This window comes from Diplotaxodon limnothrissa, linkage group LG3, assembly GCF_057381915.1.
Source record: "Diplotaxodon limnothrissa isolate DT_005_m linkage group LG3, D_limnothrissa_male_GT1.1, whole genome shotgun sequence".
In the NCBI taxonomy this organism is placed as follows: Eukaryota; Metazoa; Chordata; class Actinopteri; order Cichliformes; family Cichlidae; genus Diplotaxodon; species Diplotaxodon limnothrissa.
The window spans coordinates 36354497-36382456 of record NC_140598.1 but is presented as its reverse complement, the minus strand read 5'-3'; the positions used below and the strand labels follow the sequence as shown (position 1 = coordinate 36382456).

Genomic DNA, 27960 nt, shown 5'->3' with positions numbered 1-27960 from the left:
ATGGAAGAAAATCCCGGCATCTCATTTGCTTCTTCTGCATTAAACACGAGGTAACAGCACGTACATGCGTGAAAGCTGGAGACGGGGACGGTCACCCACTGGTGACGCAGCCACCCCAGAGGTCTAAATCAGTCGTAGCTCACTCAGCGATCACCGTGCAGCAGCGCAATACGAGGAAGTGCGCGTGCCCGTGAGCCGGTGCGTTTCTCTTCATTTCCTGAATCCCGCTCCCGAGATTCGCAACGACATGGGAGGCCCACGGACTCCAACCAAGTGAGGAGAAACTGGGAAATGAGGCGCGGAGGTAAGGGATCCTTTTTTCCACAGACACCCAGCGAAGTTCCTGTAAACTTTTTGCCTTTTGTGTTCTGCTGTCCGCAAACGAAACCGCGGACCTGCGAGTTTAGAAGTGCCGCTGCTAAACTCTGTGAGTTTAAAAACGCTGTGAGTTTAAAACAGAGGATACGATGCAAAAACGCTCAATAACGTTGAAACTTTCATTTTGTGGGGGTGATGCTGCAGCGTATAAACAACACCAGTGGACCTGCTTTCAGCTGCTGCTTTGTAAAATATCCATATTAGTATTTAATCGGACAGTATAGATTAAAAAAAATATAGTATACATATAGTATGGTATATGTAGTAGGACCGTGTAGTATCACCTGAGAACAGGTGTACAACCCGCGATACGCTTCAAATCACCGGCGTGCGCTACCTTCCCTCTGCTGCATTTAAGTGCGGTTGGAAAAACTTAACGGACACTACTGTGAAGAATCTCGGCCTTGTTTCACATCCAAACTGTACCCAAGCAGTAAAGGGTTTATGCTTTATGGGCGAATGTACTGATTATATGTATTCTGTGGGGACTATTCATAGTCAAAGGATGCTTTACCGCTTGCTGAAATGAAAATAAAGAAGGTAGAAGGTGAAGACGGGGAACAACTTGACCTTTGACTAAGGAGCCACAGTGCACCAGTAACAAATGTGCTTCATTGTGCAATGCCAGTAAGACAGGTGTTGCCTTTGTCACCCTTCGGGCATGAAAACTGTTAACATGTTTATCCCATACATACAGTTATATAAAGGAAACCGTTGACATGTCTCTGCAGACACATGCATGAAGGCAACCTGCCAGGATTTTGTATGTTTATATTTTGATAAGTTGGCACGGAGATCCAGACGACACTACTGTAACACTGTTGTATTGATGGCGTTATATCAAGTAATCTTATCAGATGTTATTCGCAGTGTTATTCTGCATGTGTTTAAGGTTTTAGATTAGCGTTATGCATTTTGATGCATTAAACAGTCACATGAGACCAAAATAAGTTGCCTCTTCTGCTCTGCCTCAACCCAGCTTTGTTTTTTTGACTCATTTTTGGTTCGAGCAGCAGTAACACGTGTCTGACGCACATCGAATGCCACCAGGAAGTCACCAGCTGGTTTTTGGACTCTGGCAGTTTGAAGGGCTCTATGAATGCTTGCTCAGATGCATCACACAGACACATACCTGCTGGTTCATGCTAAGTGACAGACTCTGAAATCCTGAAGCATATTATTTGTCTGCTAATTCAATAAGGAGCCAATGTTGTGAACGCACTCAATGGGACGCTTGGCTAATGCAGCCTCACAAACAGGCCTCAGAAAAATTCAAACGAATGGCTTGGGTGAATTTTCACACCATGAACTTCTTAGAAACAGCTTTTTTTCCACCTTTTTTTTTTTTTTTTTTTTTTTTTAAGCAAAAATGTGACTTCCACAGCTGAATTTGAGAATCGTAAAATTAGGAGTCCGTGGGTATTTATGCACTTTTGGTGACAGTTTAAGGTGGCCCCTGTGGGAAATGTGTTGGCACTTGAGCATTGGCATGTATTTTTAACCTCAGATGTTGCTGCTTGGTCACGCCCAACCCCATCTGCCTCCTGATGTTGAACGCTCACATTACTTGTTTCACACAGCAGAAACAAAAGGCTTCTGTGTAGTGCAGCTAACCATTTGCCTTGCGTCTGATAGATTTGCACGGAATTACTTATTACTTACCAACCAAATTTGTAAATCACCTGATAAGTTCAAACTGAGAGAAGAGCTTTGGCAGACACAGATAAGAGCACATCCTGCATCAGCTCGAGACAAAACACCTCTTTTACTTTGACATTATCGATTGACTCAGTGTTTTACTGGATGATTAACCACCACAAAAGATGTACTGACTATCGGATGTGGTTTGTAAGCTTAATATGCTACTCACCTACCCATAAATGCTAGTGACTATGGTCATTTCTAGTCGATGAATTACATGCCCACATGTTTTTATTAATCACACTCAGTAGTTTGTGCTGATTGAACTTGGGACATTGAATCAATCACAGCAAATGAACTGATAATCAGCAAGAGAGCTATGTGATCACTGCATAATGAGCTGACAGTGAATGAATAGCTTGTGAAGCCACTGAGTGCAAAGGTCATTAGAGTTCATTACTTTGTTAAAGCGACATATGTGGTGTTTTTATGGTGTTACACGGAGCAGCTTCAACTTAGAAAAAGAAGAAACCAAACTGAAATCATGTTATTCACTCTTAAAAGTAAAAAGAGATCTGTGAGCCCTTCTTAAATCTTATCCTGGATGAATCACATCTTTCTAGAAGAAAATAAACAACAAAGGCTGAGGTGTAATGAGTTGACACAAGTGAAACTAAACTGTGTTATTATAAAGATAACTGAGCGTTGCCGGTGAAATAAAGGAAATCAGTGTGCGTCGCATGTAAACAGAGACGCTGCTTATGAGCCTTGTGGCTCTAAAGACAAAAAAAAGCAGAATCAGACAGACAGAAATAAGTCATAATGAAAGCTCGGTATAGATGGCTGCACTTCCTCAGAGTACGGGTGGATGTAATGACCAAAAATAAATTCCTGCTAAATAAGGCTTCCACAGAAAGTGCAATAAAACCCCTCAGAGCTGCTCGCTGTGTCCAGCTTCCCAAAAAGCTCCGTACCACCAGAAATGTAGGAGACAGCATTTATTAAAGATAAAGTTCTACTGTGGTAGAAGAACAATGTGGTCACAGACAAAGGAGGACTTCCTGTTTGTGGCCATATTGATGATACAGACCTGGTTCTAATTTGTTTCATCTCAGGAAATGTATTAACTTTTTTGGAACAACAAATCTAAAGGTGTGTTTATCTGGAAGGAGGAATGAGTTATATCTGAGAATTTGGTCATCTCTCTTAGATCAGTTCCATACCTTTGCGGTCTGACGTCTTCCACCAATGGGCTGAGGCCGTCGGCGGGGCCAGGATGAGTGCGGACCTGCTGCTGGAGGAGCTGCTAATCAAGCGTTCGCAGCAGAAGAAGAGGACGTCGCCGCTGAACTACAAGGAGAGGCTGTTCGTCCTCACCAAGAGCCGGCTGACATATTACGATGGAAGAGCTGAGGTCGCTTTCAGTTTCTGTTCATTTGTTGTATTTTTACATTTTATACAGGAGGAACAATGCGGTTTTCGTCCTGGTCGCGGAACACTGGACCAGCTCTTTATCCTCTCCAGGATACTTGAGGGTGCATGGGAGTTTGCCCAACCAGTCTACATGTGTTTTGTGGACTTGGAGAAGGCATTCGACCGTGTCCCTCGGGGTGTCCTGTGGGAGGTGTTGCGGGAATATGGGGTGTCTGGCCCATTGCTACGGGCCATTCGATCCCTATACAACCGTTGCAAGAGCTTGGTTCGCATTGCCGGCAATAAGTCGGACTCGTTCCCGGTGGGTGATGGGCTCCGCCAGGGCTGCCCTTTGTCTCCGGTTCTGTTCATAATTTTTATGGACAGGATTTCTAGGCGCAGCCAAGTGGCGGAGGGCTTTCGCTTTGGTGGCCTCAGAATCTCATCTCTGATTTTTGCAGATGATGTGGTTCTGTTGGCTTCATCGGGTGAGGGCCTCCAGCTCGCACTGGAACGGTTCGCAGCCGAGTGTGAAGCAGCGGGAATGAGGATCAGCACCTCCAAATCTGAGGCCATGGTTCTCAGCCGGAAAAGGGTGGAGTGCCCACTCCGGGTCGGGGATGAGTTCCTGCCCCAAGTGGAGGAGTTCAAGTATCTCGGGGTCTTGTTCGCGAGTGATGGGAGAAGGGAGCCGGAGATCGACAGACGGATTGGGGCTGCAGCTGCAGTAATGCGGACGCTGCACCGGTCCGTCGTGGTGAAGAGGGAGCTGAGTGTAAAAGCGAAGCTCTCAATTTACCGGTCGATCTACGTCCCTACCCTCACCTATGGCCACGAGCTGTGGGTAGTGACCGAAAGAACGAGATCGCGGATACAAGCGGCAGAAATGAGCTTCCTCCGAAGGGTGGCTGGCCTCTCCCTTAGAGATAGGGTGAGAAGTTCGGCCATCCGGGAGGGGCTCAGAGTAGAGCAGCTGCTGCTCCACATCGAAAGGAGCCAACTGAGGTGGTTCGGGCATCTGACAAGGATGCCCCCTGGGCGCCTCCTAGGTGAGGTGTTCCAGGCATGTCCCACCGGGAGGAGGCCCCGGGGCAGACCCAGGACATGCTGGAGAGATTATATCTCTCGGCTGGCCTGGGAACGCCTTGGTATTCCCCCGGATAAGCTGGAGGAGGTGGCTGGGGAGAGTGAGGTCTGGGCCTCTTTGCTTAGGCTGCTGCCCCCGCGACCCGGCCCCGGATAAAGCGGATGAAGATGGATGGATGGATGTTGTATTTTTATTTTTAGCTCCTTTAGTACTGATGAGATTATGTGATGGTGAAGCGTTCATCTTCCACTCCTACAGTACTGGTTAGACTTTAGTGAAACAACATTGATTTGTACATGATGTGACTGTAAGTCTCCCTGACATCTCAGTGGATTTTAGGGATTTTAGTTCTCAGACATTATAACAACCTGTGAATTGTGATGGATCATGAGGAAGACAAGCACTGACAATCTGATCATTTTTGCTTTTTCTTAAAGCCGACTTATTCTGCTCATGTCCAGCTCTGTAACTTTATTCTTGAACTTTATTGGAGTAATTTTGCATGATTAAAATACAAAAACAACTCTTATTTATTTTTTTACAGTCTCTCCTACAACCTGATTTAACCCCCTTCAGTTAAGGCCACCCTTACTTTAACAGAGCTTCTTCTGACTGGCTGCCTCTCATAGAAATAAACGATTGTGGGTTTTAATGACCATATTAGGGATATCCCCTCTCTATGACATCATACAGATCCAAAACCAAAATTGGGGGAAAAAAAGGACAGAAAAGGAGAGCTCGCAACAGTCAACAACGTGAGTTTTGGCTCACATACATGTAGTGACTTCATTTTGAAACTTTGGCCATGTTTTATAGGAACAAGACACAAATAACAGACAATAAGGAGAAGCACTGGTTCAGAGTTCATGCTTACCTGGTTCTATACTATAATCCTATAGCATAGTCTGGGAATTAGATGTTTGAACTTGCCAGTGAAACATGTTTAGTATCCAGTCAGCTTACTTGAAGATGAAAACTGGAAACAGCAAGCTGGGCTCCTGTTCAGCAGTTATTTTAGAGACATTATTAGAGAGAGAGACGCGGTTTTCAAAGAATGCTGAAGTGAAAGCTTTCAGAGAATTCAACAACAGCAGAGATGATGCAGAAGTCTAACTTCCAGGGAAGAAAAGCATCTTTTCTTATACCAAGTTTTTTTGGCATTTGGTCATTTTATACCAGTTTTTCATGCATGATACTTTGGATCAAAATATTGCCTTTTAAAAAATGACTTTTCTTCTCTTTTTGGTACATATTGTAATTTTGCTTTTGTGGTACCTTTTTTTTCTCCTGACTTTTAACCTTTGTAATGGTGATTTTTAACCTTTTGTTTAAGTAAATAGCAGCTACATGTGGGTGTTTCATCAAAAAACATTAAAGTCATTTGAGTCAGCAGTAGCTCTGTAATGTTACACTGAGCCAGAATAGTCATTTATCTCTTTTTATATTAAGTTAAGCTAATGGTTCTGGTTCATTTGTACTGCACAGGTGTGAAAGTGTCATCAATCTACATTGTTTTAATATGATTTATGCCCTTCAACTGTGAAACTGAAAATGTCTGTTTAAACATCTCGTTGGTTCAGGTAGCAACACCCTGTTTTAAGCTGAGTGTTCACTTTCAGTTTTTCCAGGAATGCCCACACAGCTGCATACAGGGCTCTTATCCCAGTTTAAATCAAAAATTCTGCTGAAGGAAATGAGTTACATGTCAAATTAGTTCAACAATCATTTGAATACTGCTAATGTGCAAATATGCTATGTCAGCACAAAATGTCAAAGTGTCTAAGACTGCAAGTTGGATAATATTACAAAGACAGCAAACATTAAAAAATGACATGATGTTTGCATCAACAGAAGAAGTTCAAGAGGGGCTCCATCGAAGTGAGTCGCATCAGATGTGTGGAGATTGTCAAGAATGGAGGAGGGGTCATCCCCTGCCAGAACAAATACCCCTTTCAGGTACAAACACACTACCACACTCTCACCTGCAACCAGAGAGACCTCTTTCTTTATATGCATACTGTCGAGTTAATGAGTAGTAATGCAAATACAGGGAGTGCAGAATTATTAGGCAAATGAGTATTTTGTCCACATCATCCTCTTCATGCATGTTGTCTTACTCCAAGCTGTTTAGGCTCGAAAGCCTACTACCAATTAAGCATATTAGGTGATGTGCATCTCTGTAATGAGAAGGGGTGTGGTCTAATGACATCAACACCCTATATCAGGTGTGCATAATTATTAGGCAACGTCCTTTCCTTTGGCAAAATGGGTCAAAAGAAGGACTGGACAGGCTCAGAAAAGTCAAAAATAGTGAGATATCTTGCAGAGGGATGCAGCAGTCTCAAAATTGCAAAGCTTCTGAAGCGTGATCATCGAACAATCAAGCGTTTCATTCAAAATAGTCAACAGGGTCGCAAGAAGCATGTGGAAAAACCAAGGCGCAAAATAACTGCCCATGAACTGAGAAAAGTCAAGCGTGCAGCTGCCAAGATGCCACTTGCCACCAGTTTGGCCATATTTCAGAGCTGCAACATCACTGGAGTGCCCAAAAGCACAAGGTGTGCAATACTCAGAGACATGGCCAAGGTAAGAAAGGCTGAAAGACGACCACCACTGAACAAGACACACAAGCTGAAACGTCAAGACTGGGCCAAGAAATATCTCAAGACTGGTTTTTCTAAGGTTTTATGGACTGATGAAATGAGAGTGAGTCTTGATGGGCCAGATGGATGGGCCCGTGGCTGGATTGGTAAAGGGCAGAGAGCTCCAGTCCGACTCAGATGCCAGCAAGGTGGAGGTGGAGTACTGGTTTGGGCTTGTATCATCAAAGATGAGCTTGTGGGGCCTTTTTGGGTTGAGGATGGAGTCAAGCTCAACTCCCAGTCCTACTGCCAGTTTCTGGAAGACCCCTTCTTCAAGCAGTGGTACAGGAAGAAGTCTGCATCCTTCAAGAAAAACATGATTTTCATGCAGGACAATGCTCCATCACACGCGTCCAAGTACTCCACAGCGTGGCTGGCAAGAAAGGGTATAAAAGAAGAAAAACTAATGACATGGCCACCTTGTTCACCTGATCTGAACCCCATTGAGAACCTGTGGTCCATCATCAAATGTGAGATTTACAAGGTGGGAAAACAGTACACCTCTCTGAACAGTGTCTGGGAGGCTGTGGTTGCTGCTGCACGCAATGTTGATGGTGAACAGATCAAAACACTGACAGAATCCATGGATGGCAGGCTTTTGAGTGTCCTTGCAAAGAAAGGTGGCTATATTGGTCGCTGATTTGTTTTTGTTTTGTTTTTGAATGTCAGAAATGTATATTTGTGAATGTGGAGATGTTATATTGGTTTCACTGGTAAAAATAAATAATTGAAATGGGTATATATTTGTTTTTTGTTAAGTTGCCTAATAATTATGCACAGTAATAGTCACCTGCACACACAGATATCCCCCTAAAATAGCTAAAACTAAAAACAAACTAAAAACTACTTCCAAAAACATTCAGCTTTGATATTAATGAGTTTTTTGGGTTCATTGAGAACATGGTTGTTGTTCAATAATAAAATTATTCCTCAAAAATACAACTTGCCTAATAATTCTGCACTCCCTGTAGACACAAATGCAGTACCATTCTTGAGTTGATCAATAGTGGGTCAACGTCCCTTTTATGGGACAACTCGGCCTTTCCACCATTTGGTTTGAGAACTGAAGAAGCTTCTCAGATGAGAGGTGAAACGTCTTCAAGAAACTTAAAGAAGTCCAGTCACTTTCTTGCTAAGCCCCTTATACAAATTAAAATATTACATCGTTTTGGACCTCTGACCTGTTCTTGAAGGCAGAATAAGCTCAAACTTGCTTAAATGCTTAAATTTTACTCTGTTTGTATCAGGAACATTTAGGAAATGACACTGGTATATCTGGTTTATGGGGATTTTAAATATCACATTATAGTTTACATCCAATTATTATGCCAAATTTAACCTGTAACCACACTTTTACATTTCACATCTGCCTTTTTTCAAGTTGAGTCTAAAGTGTATTATTCTTGTTGCATTATGAACCTCCTAAGTATGTTTAGGCTTTCAGACTGCTTCTTGTTTTGTTGTAAGATTAAACTATGCCTATGCAGCTTTGAAATCTACATAAAACTGTGTTAGCAGACAGATCTGTGTGTTTGTGTCCAGGTGGTGTACGATACCAACACCCTCTATGTATTTGCTCCAAGTCATGAAAGCAGAAGTCGATGGGTCCAGAGCCTCAAAGAAGGTCAGTCCCTGTTTTGTTCTGTGAAAAACTAGCAAATGCACATATATACAGGGGTAGGGTATGAAAGCTCACACTGGGAGTTTAGACATCTGAAGTACTGCAGAGATGTTTTTTCACACTTTGAACCACAAAGCACAAACTGGTTTTCACACATGCAAATACCTTCCAGCACCCCTGCACTGTTTCCATTGTTCTTGTTGTTCCTGTCATGAGAAATTTAGCATTTATTTTACTCAACAGAAGCGCTGTGTACTGCTTAGTAATTTGACCTGATTTCTCAAACCTCAGAAGTGCAATGGTTAGTTCACTTTTCTGTCTTATAGTTTGAACTGTGTATCATTACTGATGTTCTTCTAGAGGTCACAATGGTCTTTTTATTTTGTTGATCTTTTTATTCTAAATAATTTAATTCTCTTTATTTAAACAATGCAAGTATCAGTCATTAGGACTATAAATGGGTGCATCTCAAAGTCTTTCATAGGAAATAGATATCAATGAGTATAAATACAAACAGTATCATTATAGGTTAGGTGGCTGGTTGCAGTATAGATCAAAAACACGGGGATACTCTACATATTTCAGCTTCAACTGTGAATGACAACCCTGATGATCCTCTAATCGCCTGAGCCAAGGTGTGAAACTGGGTGTGGGTCCCAATCAGCCAGAGTTTCGGGTGAGTTCATTGTGAAACCTGGCCCCACCTTATCATGCGAATTCCTGAGGTCAGATGACCCAGGATGTGAGTGGGCGTTAAGGCGTCTGGGAAGGGATCTCAAAACTGGATTATAGATGGCAGACACCAACTCTCTGCCATCTATAATCCAGTCCAGGGGGTCCTGGATTATAGTCCAGGGGGTCCTGGATTATAGTCCTGGACCCCCTGATGATTAGAGGATCATCAGGGGGTCCTTTTGTCCCTCTGTGGTGGGATACTCCCACTAGGTTTATATCTGGGACTCTGCACCATTTGACCTTAGAACTGAAGAAGCTTCTCGGATGAGAGGTGAAACGTCTTCAAGCAACTTAAAGAAGTCCAGACGCTTTTCTTTGCAATGCAAGCTCCTTTGACTACGATGACCTGGATGACTGAGAACCTTCACAGACAACCCTCCTGTTGTGTTCACCCCCACCCTTACTTTAGAGCTCCGGTCACAATTGGCCAGTCTGTTTTAACAGCTCTTAAATTAACATAAGAAACATTTTTCACCACCAAATTCAGTTCAGTGGGTGGGTCAATGGGTCGTAAAGTGGGTCTTTCATTTTGCTTTATTCAGTTTGAAATTGAAATCGCTCAAACTTTCTTTAATTTGAGCATCTTCATGAACAAGTTGGATGAAATCTTTAATAATTACACGTTTTTAAATGTAGCCTCACTTTCGCATGGACTGGAAGCAAGTGGACAGTCGATAAAAAATTGTGTCATGGACTGGTGTTACTTTTCTTTCATTATTTATACTGAAATTATGGAAAAGGTAAAGGTCTGGAGTTGATTCAAAAAGATGTTTTTACATTTGAAAGCCACAGTCCAAATGAAACAGACAATCCTAAAGCTGCCAAAATAAATTAATCAGAGATCGGTAACCTTAGAAATGACCACATCAACATCAATCTGGTGCATATTGAGAATTAAAAAAAAAAAAAGATAACATAAAAACACCCAGACGGTCACACGAGACTACACTGGTAGAGGATCACAGGATCCTTAGCATGATAAAGACAAACTCTTAAGAACATTCAACCTAATAAAGAGCACCCTCCAAGTGGTAGATATTTTATTTTCCAGAGAAAACTTGGTCAGAGAAAATACTGAATGCAAGATTTATGAACCATGAATCATCCTTAAGAACGGAAATGCCAAATTAAAGTAGTAAAAAAAAATCTGGACCAGCCAAACCTGGACAGAATTGCTTTTTTTGAGCAGGTGACATTAAAATGAACTCGTACCAGAAATATGGGGGGGGAAAAAGTAAGAACAGGGCTTGGAATGATTTATGATCTGGAGTATACAACAGCACCTGAAAACATGTGGCTTACAGTGGCAATAGGTCACTTGCATTTAGTAACGATGTGGGGAAGGAGCTAGATGAAGGGATTCAGTCAACTGCTGCAAAGTTGACTTCATGCCGCTTGGAAGCACAGATAGACAACAACCCAAAACCTCCAGTTAAAGAAAACCAAATGTTTTTAAGGTAAAGGAGTGGAATATTCTGCACTGACTGAGGCAGGAAGGCCCACAAACGAACAACTGAAAACAGCTGCATTAAACGTCTGGCAAGGGATGACAAAAGAGGAAACCCATCCTTTTGTGACAGTCATGAGTTCCTCACTTCAAGCTGTCACTACAACTGTAGCTGCAGTTTAAACATTTCACAAAGTGCTTTTGTTCATCTCTAAATTAAAGCTAAAGTTCTGTACTTCAGCTGCAGCTTTAGTGATGGCGGATGCAGTTTATCAACCTAACTTTATATACAGCTTATCAAGGAAAACCAGTCTCAGATAATCTAGACATAAAAATTCAAAGAGAAGCAGCAGGAAAGACCTGGTTTTGTTGAACTTTTGTGTGTTTGTGTGTGTGTATCCAGAGATCAAAGACAACGCAGAGGTCTTGGTGAAGTTTCACCCTCAGTTCTGGCAGGATGGGTTGTGGCTCTGCTGCCGCCAGGCAGAAAAACAAGCACTGGGGTGCGAGCAGTACAACCCGTTAGAAGACAGTAAGTGCCTGACGCTCATGTTTGCTTTCTGTGCTCCATCTAGACTTCCTGTCTCTTGACTTTGTTATTAACTTTATGGTTAATAACAACCTGTGGAAAAATAATTATCCTTCAAATGGAGCTTGTAACGAAGGCGGGCTGTCCAGAATGTCTACAAAGAAGCTGCAAAGCACACACTGCTTCAACCAGCCCCCCGCCAATGAAAATGATGCCTTTTATCCATGTTTAACAGTCACGATTTCATAAAGAACAAACCAGTCTCATAAACCTGTGGGGTGACACTTTGACCCAGATCTGAAGCAAGGTTTAGCTTACATTAGCCACACATCTTAGCTGTTTGCTAAGCTGATGTCCTTGCGCTGCACTCATTTTATGTCAGCTCAGTGTGAGCTAGCACCAACCACATCACATCAGTTGCATAATACTGGAAACTAACTAACTCCAAAATTCTACCTCAGTGTGTTAACATTAAATGCTACAGACCTTTATAGTGTCTTTTTGGCTCACAGTTTTGGCCCCCGAGCTTCACATAGAATCCACAAAATGTGTGTAAATACCAGTTTTCATATTTGCTGAATAATTTGTGTATTAAAAATTCATTCTGTGCATTGTATGCTGGAATAGAATAAAACAGAAAGCCTTTTTTTGACATTGTATTTATGATACAATGAGCTTTCATGTCCCAGAGTAACAGTTGCATGTTACATTTTTAGATCATGATATCAGCTACACCACAAAGCCACGTGCACATAATGTGAACGAGGTAGCTGTGCTATAAAGTGTCCGAGTCCACATTGAATGCGCAAATCATTATTGTCATGTGACATAAAAATAAATAAATACGCTATAGCCAAACGTAATTGCTCATCTGCCTTGAGTAACATTATTGATCCAAAGGGTTCAATATGATGTCAGCCCACCCTTTGCAGCTATAAGAGCTTCCACATCATCCACACATAACTCATCCATGTCTTTATGGAGCTTGCTTTGTGCACTGGTGCACAGTCATATTTGAACAGGAGGGTGCCACAAACAAACTGTTCCCACACAGGTAGGAGCATGAAGTAAACGTCTGTGAAATGGGACGGTCTAGCCTTCAGATTAGCGTCACCGCTGTCTTGGTGGAGTTTAATAAACTCAGCCGTCTGCTCCTTGCTATCTAAAATATAACAGGACACTGGCGTAAATTCTCGACCGCCTCACACTTCTGTTTCATCAGTTTCCTGTTTCTGTTTTCACATTCAGCTATCTAATCTAATCTAATAACTTTTATCTCAGCCAAACCGATTTAGTCCTGAACAAATAAAACACTGAAAAAAACCAAACTAGGTTGTCTAAGTGACTTATATATTGCGTTTAACCTGAGTAGCGAAAGACCGTGGTGATCTGAAAATGATGTGTGCCGTTCTCTGCGGCTCTAGTGACCCTCGAGCTCCCGGCGAGCTCTCGAGCTGGTGAATAACAGACGTCTCTGAAAACGTCGGAGGACTTTTGCAATTATATGATATCTTAATTAGCCAAGCAGATATTTGAAGTTTACACAGCTACATTCTCACCTGAAAATTTGCTAAAAGTCATAAGAGTAGAAAGAGTAATAAGAGTAATATTAAAACTTAATAGTGGCAGTTTTATTAAAACTTAAAACTGGAATTGGCTGGGCCATGCTCTGAATTCTGGGATATGGTGGGCCACAAAGGATACACCTGACCCATCCTTCAAATTTGGGGAAAAGGAGGACGCATTTGTTGGCTGCATTCGGAGGAGTCTACAAATTTGGACAGCCTTCATTGTGTCGCTGTGACGTAATCGGTCTACAAATGCGGCCTCAGGAGGATGCAGCCCATGAATTTGGACACCCCCAAAGTTTGGAGGTCAGCAGTGACTGACTCTGCAGAAAGTTGGCGACCTCTGTGTTCTGTCGTCTCCGATCGCTTCCACTTTGTGATAATACCACTAACAGCTGACTGTGGAATATTTAGTAGCGAGAAAATGTTATTACTGGACCCCTGAGAGCGACCCATTATTTCACAAATGTTTGTAACAGCAGCCTGCATGCCTATGTGCCTAGGAGACTACAATAATTTTGGCAATATATAAAAAAATAAACATAAAAACATATAGTGAGAATGTAATTCCAACAGTGTTTGAATGCAGCACACCTGCTTTTTGTAAGAGAGTGGTAATGGCCTTATAGAAGAAACCGTTCATGGTCTATTAGTCCTAGTTCTCAGTGTCTGAGCCAGTGACATGAGGACAGATGTTACAGGTCCCTGGTGGCCAGAGTGGCCGCAGTCTCAGGCAATGTTTTGGCCTCTGGCGAGGTAACAATATCTAGGAGAGAGAAGGATGACAGCCAATAATTTTGTGGCCTGTGCTAATGACCATTTGTAGCCTTTTTACACTCTTCGACAGCTGCTGGGCAACCAGCTTACCACACTGTGAGTCAGTATGTTAAAATACTCCCTCGTGGAGCGGTAAGAGGCCACCGGCAGCTGAGTTGTACTTGAATAGCATTTAAGTGCCCCAGATAAAGCCTAATAGTTTTGTATAGTCACACACACAGTTGAAGCTACAGTGCTTCAATAAACCAACTATTTCTTTAAATGTAAACCTTTGAGTTTGCAAAGTGACTCCAGTCATCAGTGAAATGTAGCGATAACTACATTAATACACTTTGGTAGAGTACCTCAAACTCGTTCGCACAGTAAGTAGAATACATTTGTAAAAGTCGGTGAACCTTTCACAGTAAAGGTTTTCAGATAAAACTGAGTTGCTCCGTTGTCATGGTTATTTTATTACATTTTGAAACCCTTGATTCACCAAGTGAGAAGACAAAGACAGGAAATTGCATTTATAGCTTAAAAGCTGAGGCGTTGACTAGTGCACTACGCCGCAGTGATGTGGCTGATCAACAGCTGTTGATCAGCCACATCACTGGTGACCAGAAGCAGAAGGGTCAAGAGGTCAGTGTGAACTGAAAGCAGAGATGATGGTGAAGATGAAACTGAATGCGAAAATGTAAAAACTTCATGCTTGACTCGCTGTTTCTGTTCCTTTTTTTTTTTTTTTTTTTAGTTTCCAGAAAACCTCTACCCCCGATTCCTGGAGAGAAGTGTAAAAAAGAGAGGGTAACCACACGTACACACACACGTGCACACACACACACACATGTGCACACGCACACACGTACACACACGTACTACCAATATATCAGTATAAGCCAGGAGCTGCAAGCCTGTACTCACTCCTACTCCTCCTCAGCGTCGGACTCCTCCTCCTGCCCCCCCGACCCCCGAAGATGATGAGGAAGACGATGAGGAGGCTGAGGAAGAGGAGGTGGTCGTGGCTATGTATGACTTCCCCGGCATGGAGCCTCATGATCTGAGTCTGGTGAAAGGGGAAGAGTATGTCATCGTGGATAAGTGTGACGTCAACTGGTACAGGGCACGCAACAAGTATAAGTGAGTTCACGCTGTATTTCTGTGTTTTACCACCTAGTTTCTCATGTCTTTGTGTGTTGTGGTGATGTGGTAGTTTGTTTGTGTTTTTTCACAGTGAGGAAGGATACATTCCAAGTAACTATGTAACTGAGAAAAAATCTGGAAACTTGGTCCAATATGTGTGAGTGTGTTAATCATTTCCCAGTTACAGTTTGAGTTTAATGGCTGGCTGAATCCTAATGTCTGGACCTTGTTAATACAGGGTTTTTGAAATTTGGCATTTACTGAGTCTACACAAGCACACTTTCTATGGACTGAAAGCATGGCCAACCACCAAGCAGTTAAACACATGTTGGGAAAAGTAGTCTTGGGCAACGCCACATTTGAATTGAGTTTGATATGTGGTTATTTGCTTAAGTTAACTGTGTTTACTTAATTACATCTTACAGGTTATACAGGTTTCCAAAGTTAAAGTGTAGATTTCTGATCAAAGCTGTGATAGTTATATATTTAATAGTTAGACCTTTATGATAAAACCAGCATCTGTATGAGTAGAGGTCACACACTTGCATTGTGTTGTATTATTGTCCTATAGACAACTTCTTAAATCTTACAATTTGATCTACAAAATTAACCCTTTAAAGCCGAACGGAGCAGCACGCTCCGTTTTGCGTAACAGTTTTTAAATTTTTTACCTTCAGGGCCTTATAAGCCTATACTGGTGTTTTTCAAATTCATGTTAGACTTTATGCTTTTCTGTGTCGTTTCTGGGATGCTTAGAACTCATATTGCACTGCTGGAAATAGTTTATTTTGATGCACATGCTGGGTTTTTTTTTTTTTTTTGCAAATTTGCATCATAATATTTATTTTCGTTTTTCCTGCAGTATATACAAATTGGTGTATCTCAAAAATAAAATTATAAAGACACTCAAAATAAATTTCCTGTTGTTTGAAACAATTTTGTGCAACTTTTTTGTATTTACAGTTTTGAGGGATAAACCTCTTAAATTTCTCTAACTAGAAATATATGTATAAAAAACAGAAAAACAAAAACAATTTTCAATTGTTTTGCAGTTTTTTGCAATTTTTTGCAATTTATGTAATTACTATGCACTTAATGCATACACATTATTAAAATTTTGGCTACAATGGTTGTATTGATGTATAGCAACTTGAAATGCTCCCAAAAATGGCACTACAGCATGTAAAAATGTAAAGATAAGCTCTGGCGAACTTGGTTCTATGGTAAGTTAGGTCTATGGTAGGTCCCAGGGTTAATTAAAATTAAACGAATCTTGAACATTTATTAACGAAAAATGCTAAAAACACTATAAATGAAGTGAAACTAAACCAAAATTGAAACTCTCATGGTTGACTTTCAGCTTTCCTGAGACACCATCACAATGTCAGTGGTGAAATAGCAAATCTAGGTTTTGCCACTGTAAGTTGATCAAAAACTGTAGAAGAGATATTTCGATCATTTGGAGGCTGATGTTGTACTCTTGAAGTAAATGTATTTGCAGTTGAATCGTAAAGTTCACTGTGAGTCATGCTATCTTCCAGTAAACGCTTATTTCACTCTTGATGTTTGGATTCAGCCAGCTGATAGTGCTTCACAAAGCAGGCAGAGCACTAGAGTCTCATGTTGTGTTTTCTTTGTTTGTTCCAGCTGGTACAATAAAAATGTCAACAGGAATAAAGCTGAGGAGCTGCTGAGGAAGGAGGTTAGGCTCTCTTTCCTTCCTTTGGTTCTTTGTCTTTATTCCCTCCCTGTTTATACGTACTTCTATGATTTAGAGACGGTGATATTAGTGATAGCATGTTGCTGAACGAAATCTGTTCTTAAGAAAACACAAATTTAGATATTTTCAGCCCTTCCAGTTTTCTGGATTCTTTGACTAAGGTGACTGAGATAACAGAAATTACTGTTGTGTGGATTAGAAAAGTCTTGAATTTTAAACTTGTGGAATCCGTCAACCTCTTAATAGCCGCCAGGCAAACTGTTTAATGTTAAAATGGGTTCTACTTAGCTATATGGTGTCCACAAACTAGAAAATGTTAGATTTCAGTCTAGTCTCATGCATTTTGGCCTTTCAGTTTTTCTTTTCAAAGTATTTACATTTAAGAGTTCCACACAGGTTAGCATTTTATTGTAAAAGAGGTGGATGTTAATCAAATATAAGGCCTAATCATAGATGGTTTGTCAGTGACATGTTCTGGTAACTGTTTTACTGGTGAAACTACAAAGTTTAGTCTGCAAAGTTTCAGGCATGTTTGCTCTTTGCTTTCTATGATGTCAGAAAGAAGGGATATCTCTAATATGGTAATTACAGGCACACTTTCACAGCTGAGCAGCTGGTGTGTTTAATGAACGGACCCAAAAGCAGACACGGGAGAACTGAACTGAAGTTAAACAAAAAGCGAGCCTTTATTGGGGCTGATACACAATAAACAGAAAAACAAGCCGAGATTAAACTTGGGCGAAACTAAACTAAACCTAAACTGGGAAAACTAAATAACTCTGACAAATTGTGAAGAGGCTGAGGAACTATGAATCAACTATGACAGCAATGATAACTATGACAAGAGGTATATGAACACACCACCGAACAGAGGCAGCAATATAACATAGCTAACATTAACCGTGCAGTGAATCCTGCTTGTGCCGTGATATTCAGGACTGCAAACCGAGCAGCATCACTGACTTTCAGTTTGTTGTGTTTGTGGATATATGACTGACTGAATATAAAACGTAAAGGCTTTAAAACCAAGTTAACGCTGCAAGTACAAACATCACTAATGTCACATAACTTTGCCGACATGTGGCCAACAGTAATGTTTTAATGTTCTTCTTTATTAAACATTCATACGGAGCCCCGCAGGGGACATGGGAGAAAAAAAAATTAAGACGGACTTTTGCGAGATCTCGCAAAACTAACTCGGGATCTCGCAAAACTTTTGCGAGATCTCGCAAAACTAACCCCATTTCAGCCATCTGCCGTTTTTTTCCAAAGAAAATATCCACACCCACCACCGCGCTATGAATTGTGGGATATATGGGACCACAAAGTCTACACCGGACTCACCCCTCAAATTGGAGAACACTTCGAATTGGGACAGCCGTCATCGTGTCGCTGTGGCGTAATCGGTCTCCAAATGCGCACTACGGAGCGTGCGGTCGCTGGATTGGGACACAGCCAGAGACACCACAGGGGAAGTAAAACAAAACGCATAGAACGTGAAGACACTTGACTCTTCAAAAGGGGAAACAGAGATGTAGACATGACAACACAGGCTTGACAGCATGAAACATGCAGACAAGAAATACATAAAACCTACTGTGAACAGCTGAACAGAAACCCACCTGCTCAGCTCTTCTATATACAAATCAGTAGAAGGTTGGCTTATAAGGGGCTGAGCTAAAATGAATTATATCAAACTAAGGTTGAATGGAGTGTTTTTTTTTTTTTTATCTTTTAACAAGCCCTATGTAGCCGAGCCATCTGGGGTTAGTTAGTTTTTGCCTGTTTGGAAGGCTCAAATGGAAAATCCTGAAAGAGGAAAAACTGCAAGGTCAAAACTTTATTTTGTGGCTGAAACAACCCTAGCCCAAAATCTAGTCTGTTGGTGCCCTGGTGTATGTTGAGAGGTTAAACAAAAATCTTATTTAGTTTTCAGCCTTTGTCTCTGTGCCATGCCCTCCAGGATAAAGAAGGAGCCTTCATTATTAGAAACTCCAGCACCCCAGGAACCTACACTGTTTCGCTCTACACCAAGTCTTCAGGGTAATTCTGCACATGTGTGGTAGTTATAAGTTTTATGTAATAAAAGCTGGTACAACTTGATTTACACTGTGGTTATGTTGTATTTGTAGGGATGGAGGTGCAGCTATTAAACATTACCACATCAAGGAGACACAAACCCTACCAAAACACTTCTACCTGGCTGAGAAACATCTCTTCAGCTCCATCCCAGACCTGATCGAATACCACAAACATAATGCAGCAGGTAACCAACACACAATTTGTGTAGACTATTAAACAGTGACTTAAGCTAAATGCATTACGGTGCTTTTCTGACCCTCTGAGGCCTAAAACATCAATGGTGACAGTGACGTGCCCCAGACCCACCCCCTAACACTAACCCTGTGTTACAGAGATGGGACGAAGTACTGTTCTGGTAAAAATATAAATGATATTTTATGCATATCAGCTGATTATTTATTTTGATCCCTGCTTTTCAAAACTCAGGAGACTTACTTTGGTCGCCCTGTCCGCATTGGGTGGCAAATCCCCGCCAGCGTACTCGATCAGCTGCGGCTGGCCTCATCCCATGCAATGTCTAAGGCACGTAAATCATCAATGAAAGTCCTCCACCTTTTTGTATGGGCGTGGCCTGGTTTGCGTCTTCCATGGGGAGGGTTCCACGTGATGGCAATCTTGGGCAGTCTTTGCGGGAATTGACATAGAATGTGACCTCCAAAGTGCACTGTCCGCTAAGTCACAATGCCATGGAGGGGACGTGTTGCAGTCCGATGGTTGCTCTCCGACACACAACATCATTCATGGTCAGCATCTCTGTTGCTTGCAAGGATGCTGCCCAGGTAGGTGAATTGATTCACCTCCTCCAGCGGTTGCAGTGCTACCATAATGGGGTCCTGTGTTGTCATGTAACCAATCCTCATGGCCTTGGTCTTGTTCCCACTGATCCACAAGCCCACTTTGGCTCTTGCTCTTTTTATTAAAAAAAGCTTTGGTTGCATTTTTAGGTAAATAGCTGCATATAACCTTTGTTGTTTGCAAAACCTTCGTTTTTAAAATTTACAGTTTATATTTGCATTTCAAGTTATAAAAATCATTCAGTAAACATGTTTGTGTTTTTTACAGTGTAAAATATCACTTTTTTCTACTCAGATTTTAAGCCTTTAGTCTGATTTCAGATCAATTGTGTTAATACAATATGTCAAAAAGAAAAAATAATTATAAATTCAGACACGTGAGGTTGTGCTGAAAAGAATGATACTAAAGAAGGAAAGGTAAATAATTTTTAAAGGTAAAATGTAGAAGTAAAACGTAGTCGAAAACGGCCAATTGTACCCTGGACCTGGTTAAACTTTTTTTTTTTTTAAGTATCACAATAGTTACTTTTCTTAGTAATCAGTTACTTTTATAAAATTGGGACTCAGTTACATTTTGAAGAAGTAACTACTAACTATAACTTTTTTTTCTCCTTTTTTTTATTTTTTGCCTGTCCCGTTTGGCTCTTTTGCCATCAGAATTGTTGTCTAAAGGCAAAGAAAGATGCCCAACGGATTTACTTTACCAAACTGACCATCCCAGCCTTGCCGTAATGGTCCATTTGATTCACCTTTTATTGTTTATTTTATTTTCACTTGCTGAATACGGGACAGACTTGACTGGGGGAAAGAAGGGGAGAAAGAAAGAGGGAAAGAGAAACAGCTGAGAAGAGGGACGGGGGAGAAGGGCAAAAAACAAAAACCAACAGAATGAGCAGAAAGAAAAAAATAAATAAAAAATGCATATATCAATCACCTGGATCACCTGCTGAGAAAGAAAAAAGAAAACAAGCAGAAGAGAACAAGAGTAATAGAATAAACAACATCACAATGATATATGGGAATATGACAGTAAATACTAAATATTAAACATTATTGTGCAGCACATAAGATCAACAGAACACAGTGTGCTTTGAGGTAGGAGCCAAAAAGGGTGTAGTTTGTGGGTGTGATCACCCGTGTGTACACCTGTGAGCATGGACGCGCTTGTTTTTTTAAAAGGTTCCTTCATGTAATGATCTGCTAGAGGGTGTGGGGGGGCCACAGCCCCGTCCTCCAGGGCGTGAAGCAGGTATGGAGGAGATCAAAACTCCAGACATCCAGAGGCCCCCAGAACACAAGAGATCATGGAAGACCAACAGAGGGGCAGCTGCGCCACTGTCCCAGAAAGAGCTGAGGAGAGTCCCAGATGAGGGCTCACTCAGCAGCCGCGGAGCAGAAGCCAGGGGGAGTTGCAGTGACGCGCCCGTGAGCTCCGCCGGCAGCCAGCCGTGCCTGAGTGACCGAGCCCCAGGCCGAGAGGCCGGGGGCACCCCACCTCCGAAGTGGCCCGAGCGAGCCCCAGGCTCCAGGCCCCGATAAGCGGCCGCCAAGGAGTGAGCCGGTGTGTAACTGGACGCCCATCCCCGGACACAAAGAACCACCAACGCACCGACACCTGAGGGAGTCCGCCACTGGCAGGGAAGTGGTGGTAGGGAGAGATAGGTCTCCAAACCTTGGAGGGCCTGAGGTGTCCCCAGAGAGGTGGCGTCTGATACCCAACCTGACATATAGACACAGACATACAGGCACACACAGACACAAACATCCATTCCCACCCTCATGCTCTCATATGCACTTACTCCACACTCAACCAACGTGGAGACAGACATAAAGAGACGTTGTACACACGATCACACTCCCCAAGCGTACTCTACGAACCGGGTCTAGGTACCCTTGCCCCTGGAGGGGGGAACTGCACCCAGACCCAGGTGGTGTTACCCTTTTCCCTGCGGTGGGGAGAGGCAGACCGCCCCGACTCCGCAGCAGCAGGGAGGCCCCACACTCCAGACCGCAGTCGGACGGCCAACTCCTCCTCCTAGCCCCCCCCGCTCCAGCAGGCCGCAGAGAACGGGGGTGAGAGAAGACTCCAAACCTCCCTCCACCCACTCATTGTAGTGTTGATGCATGTGTGTTCTAAGGTGCATTTAAAACCCAGGAGGGCATGGAGCTACCTGCCAGAGAGCAGCAGGTAAACGCATGGTCCCTCCTGCTAGCCCTCAATGTCTACGTGTATTTAAAATTGAGAGGTGGGCAACGACGCCAGGGGTGAGGTCTACACCCTGATGGTCTTTTGGAATCCGTGTATCGTGCCCACCCCCGAGATCCTATATGTATGTGTTATGAGAGTGTGACTAATGTGAATGTCTAAGTTGTGAGATAAAATTGAGGCAGAGGCAGCCAGAAGGGGACAGAGGGGGGGGGTGGTAGCCTCCTCTGCACCCTGGTGACATACCCCTACTCCAAGGCCCTGCATGTGTGGGTGGTTGTGGTGGAGCGGGAAGAGGTTTCCTAACTATAACTAATTACTTTTTCAAAGTAATTTGCCCAACACTTTGCAATAAATACTATAATATGATATGATGTATAAAGGTATTAATGTAGAAAGAAATTGTTTTCTGACAACATTAGATTTGGCTGGAATTGAGAATTATTCTTGCAACTTATTGAAAGTTGTGTCCATCCATCCATTCATCATCTTCCACTTATCCAGTCAAGGGTACTGTATCCCAACTGCAAATCTGTAACAGGGGTTAAATTGTGTACAGTTTAAAAATAAGTTCTTTAGGTTCTTTGTACTTACCATTTTCAGTTTTAAAGAAAATTAATATTACACAGTACTTAGACTTAATTTGAGCAGTTTTATCTCACTACTGAAAGTAGTATGTATAGTAGTAGGATATTGCAGGGTCTTCACCTTACAACATAAAGTGCCTTGAGGCAACTGCTGTTGTCGCCCCAAGGCAGGTCTGCCATCGCGCTTGCTTTTTCTAGTCACAGGTCAAAAGAAGTTCAGTTCATAGAGTGATGCAATCGTGCATCTGAGAAACGGTAGAAAGTTCGAGCTCGTTTGCACAGTTTTCTGAAAAGAACAATTTGTGAACTTATGAATTTGTGCTTATTTGTGTCGACTGCTGCCATCATGATAACTGTTCAACTCTGACAGCTGAGAATAAAGGCAAAGCTTTGAAGTATCATTTAAGCCTCACCTATACCGACCTAGATAATGACTCAAAAATGTTGAATGTGGATAAATGTGACGGAAAGCTTCCTTTTCTGGGCTCCCCTCTTAGCCTATCATGAAGGGCTCTCTGGTAAAGTTTACATTTATATCTCTCTACATGTCTCTCTTAGGTCTTGTAGCCAGGTTGAGATATCCTGTTGGAAAACAAGACAAATCAGCTCCATCCACTGCTGGCTTCAGCTATGGTGAGTCTTTACGATGAACTGTGTATCTTTAAACAAATAATGCTCTTTCTTTTTTACCCTTTTTGCTCTTTATTGAACTAACATTAAAAATTAACCATTGCTTGATTGATGCTAGCTTGAGTACAGACTAGAGTTTACTCAAGAACGACAAATATCACGAACAATGTCTTGGTAGGAGTTATCGTGTGCTCTTGTAATGTTTGACATTTTTTCCTTTCAGAAAAGTGGGAGATTGACCCCAATGAACTAACCTTCATGAAGGAGCTGGGCTGCGGTCAGTTTGGAGTAGTGAGGCTCGGCAAGTGGAGAGCTCAACACAAAGTGGCCATCAAGGCGTTAAAGGAGGGAGCCATGTATGAGGAAGACTTCATTGAGGAGGCCAAGGTTATGATGTAAGTAAGGAAAAGGCCAAAGTCATACTGGATGAGGAAATGGTGTGAGAAAGAGGGATTTTTGCAGGTCTATTCAAAAACAGCACAGATGAAGTCGTCCTTCACCTGTTCTACCACCTGGTGGAGTTTAAAAAGTCCTACAGCAATATTTCACCTACACCTTATCTATGTGCCTCCATAGTTTATAGTGGTTTACAAATTCACCTCATAAGTGAAAGATTCCAGCTTTGTCCTGGGAGACGACACATCCTTTCACTGTGTGAAAATCTGCCACATCAAACATGTGGAGCTACCTAGTGTGGTGACCGCTTGCGAAAAAGGGAGCAGCCAAAAGGAGCTTTCCTTATCTTTTCTCTGTCAAGTAGAAGGTTGTCTCAGAACAAGTAGAGAAATGATGAAGCAATCAAATATGACAAAGGAGGAACTGAAATCTGTAACCGACTCTTCACATTTGAGCCTCTTTGACCAATAAATATTTGAAACTGCTGCTTGGAAAATGTCATTTCCATTTAACAAAACCAACTCCCCTCTCCAGGAAACTGTCCCACCCCAAACTGGTACAGTTGTATGGGGTGTGCAGCCAGCAGCGGCCAATCTACATTGTCACGGAGTTCATGGAGCAGGGCTGCCTGTTGAACTACCTCAGGCAGCGGCGGGGCAGCTTTAACCAGGGGTGCTTGCTGAGTATCTGTTTGGATGTCTGCGAGGGCATGGCACACCTGGAAGCCAACGGCTTCATCCACAGAGACTTGGTAACTTCAAGCTTGGCTTATCGTTGGGAAACTGTTAAATCCATCACTAAGTAAATTGAGCTGCTAAGTACTTTTAGTCATATGTTTTGATTCCATCCTCTTCTGTTGTTCTTCGTTTTCTAAAGGCAGCCAGAAACTGTCTGGTAAACGACTCTCTAGTGGTGAAAGTGTCTGACTTTGGCATGACCAGGTACAAGTTTCCCTCCAGTTATAAATGACTCGCATCAAGTCAGCAGATAGAAAATAAAAGCGTCTGATATCACTAAATTGTTTAAATGCAGATACGTGTTAGATGATCAGTACACCAGCTCATCGGGCGCCAAGTTTCCTGTGAAGTGGTCACCTCCTGAAGTCTTTAACTTTTGCAAATACAGCAGCAAGTCGGACGTCTGGTCATACGGTGAGCTGGAACATTTTTCCACTTAGTTTAACAGACAGAAATTTTCTCAGCGCTCATAAAAAAAAATCGCCTCTCTGTGTTTGGGTCTCCAGGTGTGTTGATGTGGGAGGTCTTCACAGAGGGTCGGATGCCATTTGAGCAAAGCCCCAACCATGAGGTGGTGACATTAGTTACACAGGGTCATCGCCTGTACAGGCCCAAAATGGCCAAGCCTGCCATCTATGACACCATGCAGATGTGTTGGTATGAGGTGAGTAAAAAATGGGAAGTAAATTCTTCATATGAGGCTCGTTTCTTATAATTTTTTATTTTTTAAATGTATTTTTTAGCTGTTATTTTTATATTGATAGGATTTTATATTATTTTACTTACTCAATCTGAAAAATGTTACAAAAGTATTCGAATTAATATGGTCTAGTACACCGTATGCCCCCCTTTAGACTCACCGCTGTTCACTTCCATGTAAAATAGGATGGCTGTCATCAGCCTTCAGCAAGCTGTATAATTTAAACATGATATCAGACCATGTTAAAGGTTCTTCTGCATATTTTTATACAACATCTGAAAGCTTACTGCAGATTTTTCTCTTCGTAAAACAAACGGCGGTGGATGGAGTAATGGCTCCGCCTTTTTGCACTTCCGGTGTGTAAACAGACTCCGGCTCCACGTTAAACTGTGGCAGTGTCATCATCGCTGCTGTTGTGTTATGAGTGTTAATGTTTAAAGCTGGAGGCTGTGTGGGCTTAATGTTGTCAAACTTTTTATTCACACATTGCTCTGAAATACGTTTGTATTGCAGGTCTGTTTTTAGTCACGAATGTGGGTGAAACACTCACGTTTCCATGGTGACAATGGCGTGCTACCAAGCCTTGCCCTAAACGAAGCATCAAAACAAAGATTTAGTGCTTAGAATTTTTTATAATCATCTTACTCTGTGAATAGTTGCAGTTCTAGATTACAATAACACTTTACCTTGGAACACATTGCATGAAACACAAAAATCATAATGCGATAATTTGTTTTGTTTTGCTTTTTGACCTCTTTAGCTCAGCTGATTCTAACAGTGGTTTACTAATGGAGAAGTGAGAGCGCCTCGTTGCCCTGGGATTATGTGTCAATCATTGTTATTAAAATATACAACAACGCAAACATGAATGACTAGAACAAGAAAAACTCCCAATTTTTTTTTAATTGAGTTTTTTGGTACATGCACAAAAGCTGAACATTGACTCATTTAAAAATGCTTTTTCATATGGATAATTGGAAATGTCTCGTGATACGAGAACCCATCCTCTTACATGATATAAACATGTAAAAGTCCTGTATTCAAATATCTTTTGTCTTTTCTCTCTCTCTGCAGAGGACAGAGGACCGTCCCTCATTCGCCAATCTTTGCGTAATGATCTCCGAAGCTCTGGAGGACGACGAGGCAACTCCAAACTGACCAATCAGCTGCTCACACCCTCCATGGCTGCCATTCAGGAGCCACATCTAAAATGCCATGCAATGGTGCTTTATTGTGATTGGAATGGACCGATGAACTAAATGGGGAGGAAGGACCAATCGCACCAGTTCTAAACTCATTCTCCGCTCACTAAATCACATCAGCTCACAGCCATGAACACCTGCACCAGCAGTACTAAAGACAAAAGTTCACATCACATGTTGGTGGTATTTCAAGATGACTCACAGGGATGAACTGACAGCAACAATGAAGACACATAACGACAGGCTCTGCATGTACGATGCATTATTTGCTGACATGTTTCCTCCCACTCAGACACGAACAGGAAGCCGTTTGGTCAGAGACCTGTCAGCAAGAAAAAGCCACTGAAAGTATTTTTTTTTTCAAGCTCAAGTTTCCATTAACTTTATACTCATTTGTGTTGCTCTGAAATCCATCAGGTCTACAGCAACCCATCTAGTGTCAATGTTGGGTTTATTCTGACCCATGCTAAATAAACAAACTTTTCAAATAGTGAATCTCATTATATTTGTTCTGGTAAAAGCTTTTCTATTGTTTCCTAAATAAAATAGTGGATTCTAATGAAACCCTGACCCTAACAGTAGAGGGGTCACCATTAAACTAACCTTTTAAAGTCAAAATATGGAACGTTTGCTTTATAAAAACTGCTCTCCCAAGTCTTTGAAATTCAAATCACAGGATTGTGTTTCGTGTTGGGGCTCAGGTTGAGGTGATGATGACTGATGACCTAGACCTCACAGAGTTAAGGGAGTTACCCATGTGTGCTCTTTATGTTGTGTACTTCCCCATCACCTCCCACACATAATATGTATAATGCAATGCATAATATTAGAGTACTGTAGAAAATAAATAAATAAATAAATAATTGTGTTACTTTTACAACTAAAAAATATAATAAAAGTTATACCATGTCAACATGCTGCAAGGCCAGTTTTCATTCTGTGATAACAAACATTGTATTTAGACATTTAGACTTTGACACAAGTTTGACATCAACGTCTTCAGAATAACATTGATGACAAATTGCTGACAGTGCATACTCTTCTCATAATAAAACTGCTGAACTACTCCATATTATTCGTATTTACGCAACCGAGGAAGCGTTCCCAGTTTCCACAGCCATTTTCACGTGACAGGAGTTTCAGTGATAATCTTGAGAGTGGTAAGTTAAGTCTTCTTGCTGATTATTCAGTGTATTTGTCCTTTTTTAATATTGTGTGTGTATTACATTTAAAATGTAATCTTTAATCCTCTTGAATTCTCGCAGCTTTTTATATTTATGTGGACAAAGAATGAAATCATTCACCAATGCTAGAGAATTATATTTCAAAGCATTTACAAACTTTTGTGACGGCATTTTAGCTCATTGTCATGGTCGCCGAAGAATGAATGAGAAATGCAAAATCAGAACAAAGTATTTTATGGGTATAAATATTTAACTATTAAATATATAAAAATTTAACTTAGGGTAAATCATATACATGTAATGTTAAAATGCATATATACTTCAAATTATCATTCAAATGAAAATGTATTAAATTGAACACTGATGAAGTTGGTCTGAACAAAGAATTTACCTAATTAGAATATGTTGAACAGGAACAGATTATTAGTGTTTTGAAAACAACACATTCGGATGACAGATGAATATTTAATATTTATGAAGAAACATGAACTGACTTGAGGTGGTGTTTGTAGGCTGTATGCTCGCTATGTGACTTCCACCTAAATACTAAGAAAGTAACTGAGCATTGAGCGTCTCCATTAGTTACAGTTGCTATGCTTGTCAACATTTGAATCGTGGACTATTTATATATACCGTATTTTCACGACCATAAGACGCACTGTGCTAAAAGGCGCAGTCTCAGTTATGTGTGCCATTACTGTATTTAACACACACATAAGGCGCACTGGATCATAGGGCGCATACAAGTACCGTATGCGTATT

At 41.6% G+C, this 27960-nt stretch overlaps 1 protein-coding gene and 1 long non-coding RNA gene across 2 annotated transcripts in view; one reads left to right on the top strand and one right to left on the bottom strand.

Annotated features, from left to right (window-relative positions):
• Positions 1–27960, bottom strand: part of LOC146635600 (uncharacterized) — a 342244-nt gene that overhangs the window by 174725 nt on the left and 139559 nt on the right. The gene's annotated exons all lie outside the window — the stretch shown is intronic.
• On the top strand, positions 232–26359 carry tec (tec protein tyrosine kinase). Its single transcript, XM_085350597.1, has 18 exons — positions 232–304; positions 3230–3433; positions 6371–6475; positions 8704–8785; positions 11368–11496; positions 14572–14624; positions 14758–14957; positions 15052–15117; positions 16608–16662; positions 18644–18723; positions 18813–18946; positions 22908–22982; positions 23203–23374; positions 23910–24126; positions 24252–24316; positions 24408–24526; positions 24619–24776; positions 25887–26359. Exons 2-18 carry the CDS (start codon positions 3296–3298, stop codon positions 25968–25970), a joined length of 1932 nt encoding a protein of 643 aa, XP_085206723.1. The 5' UTR covers positions 232–304; positions 3230–3295; the 3' UTR covers positions 25971–26359.

Excerpts from the sequence above, each read along its gene's own strand:
- tec (XM_085350597.1), top strand. The coding sequence starts at position 3,296 with ATGAGTGCGGACCTGCTGCTGGAGGAGCTGCTAATCAAGCGTTCGCAG. Across the intron at positions 3,434-6,370 it reads ATTACGATGGAAGAGCTGAG|AAGAAGTTCAAGAGGGGCTC; the intron begins GTCGCTTTCAGT and ends TTGCATCAACAG. Across the intron at positions 24,317-24,407 it reads TCTGACTTTGGCATGACCAG|ATACGTGTTAGATGATCAGT; the intron begins GTACAAGTTTCC and ends GTTTAAATGCAG.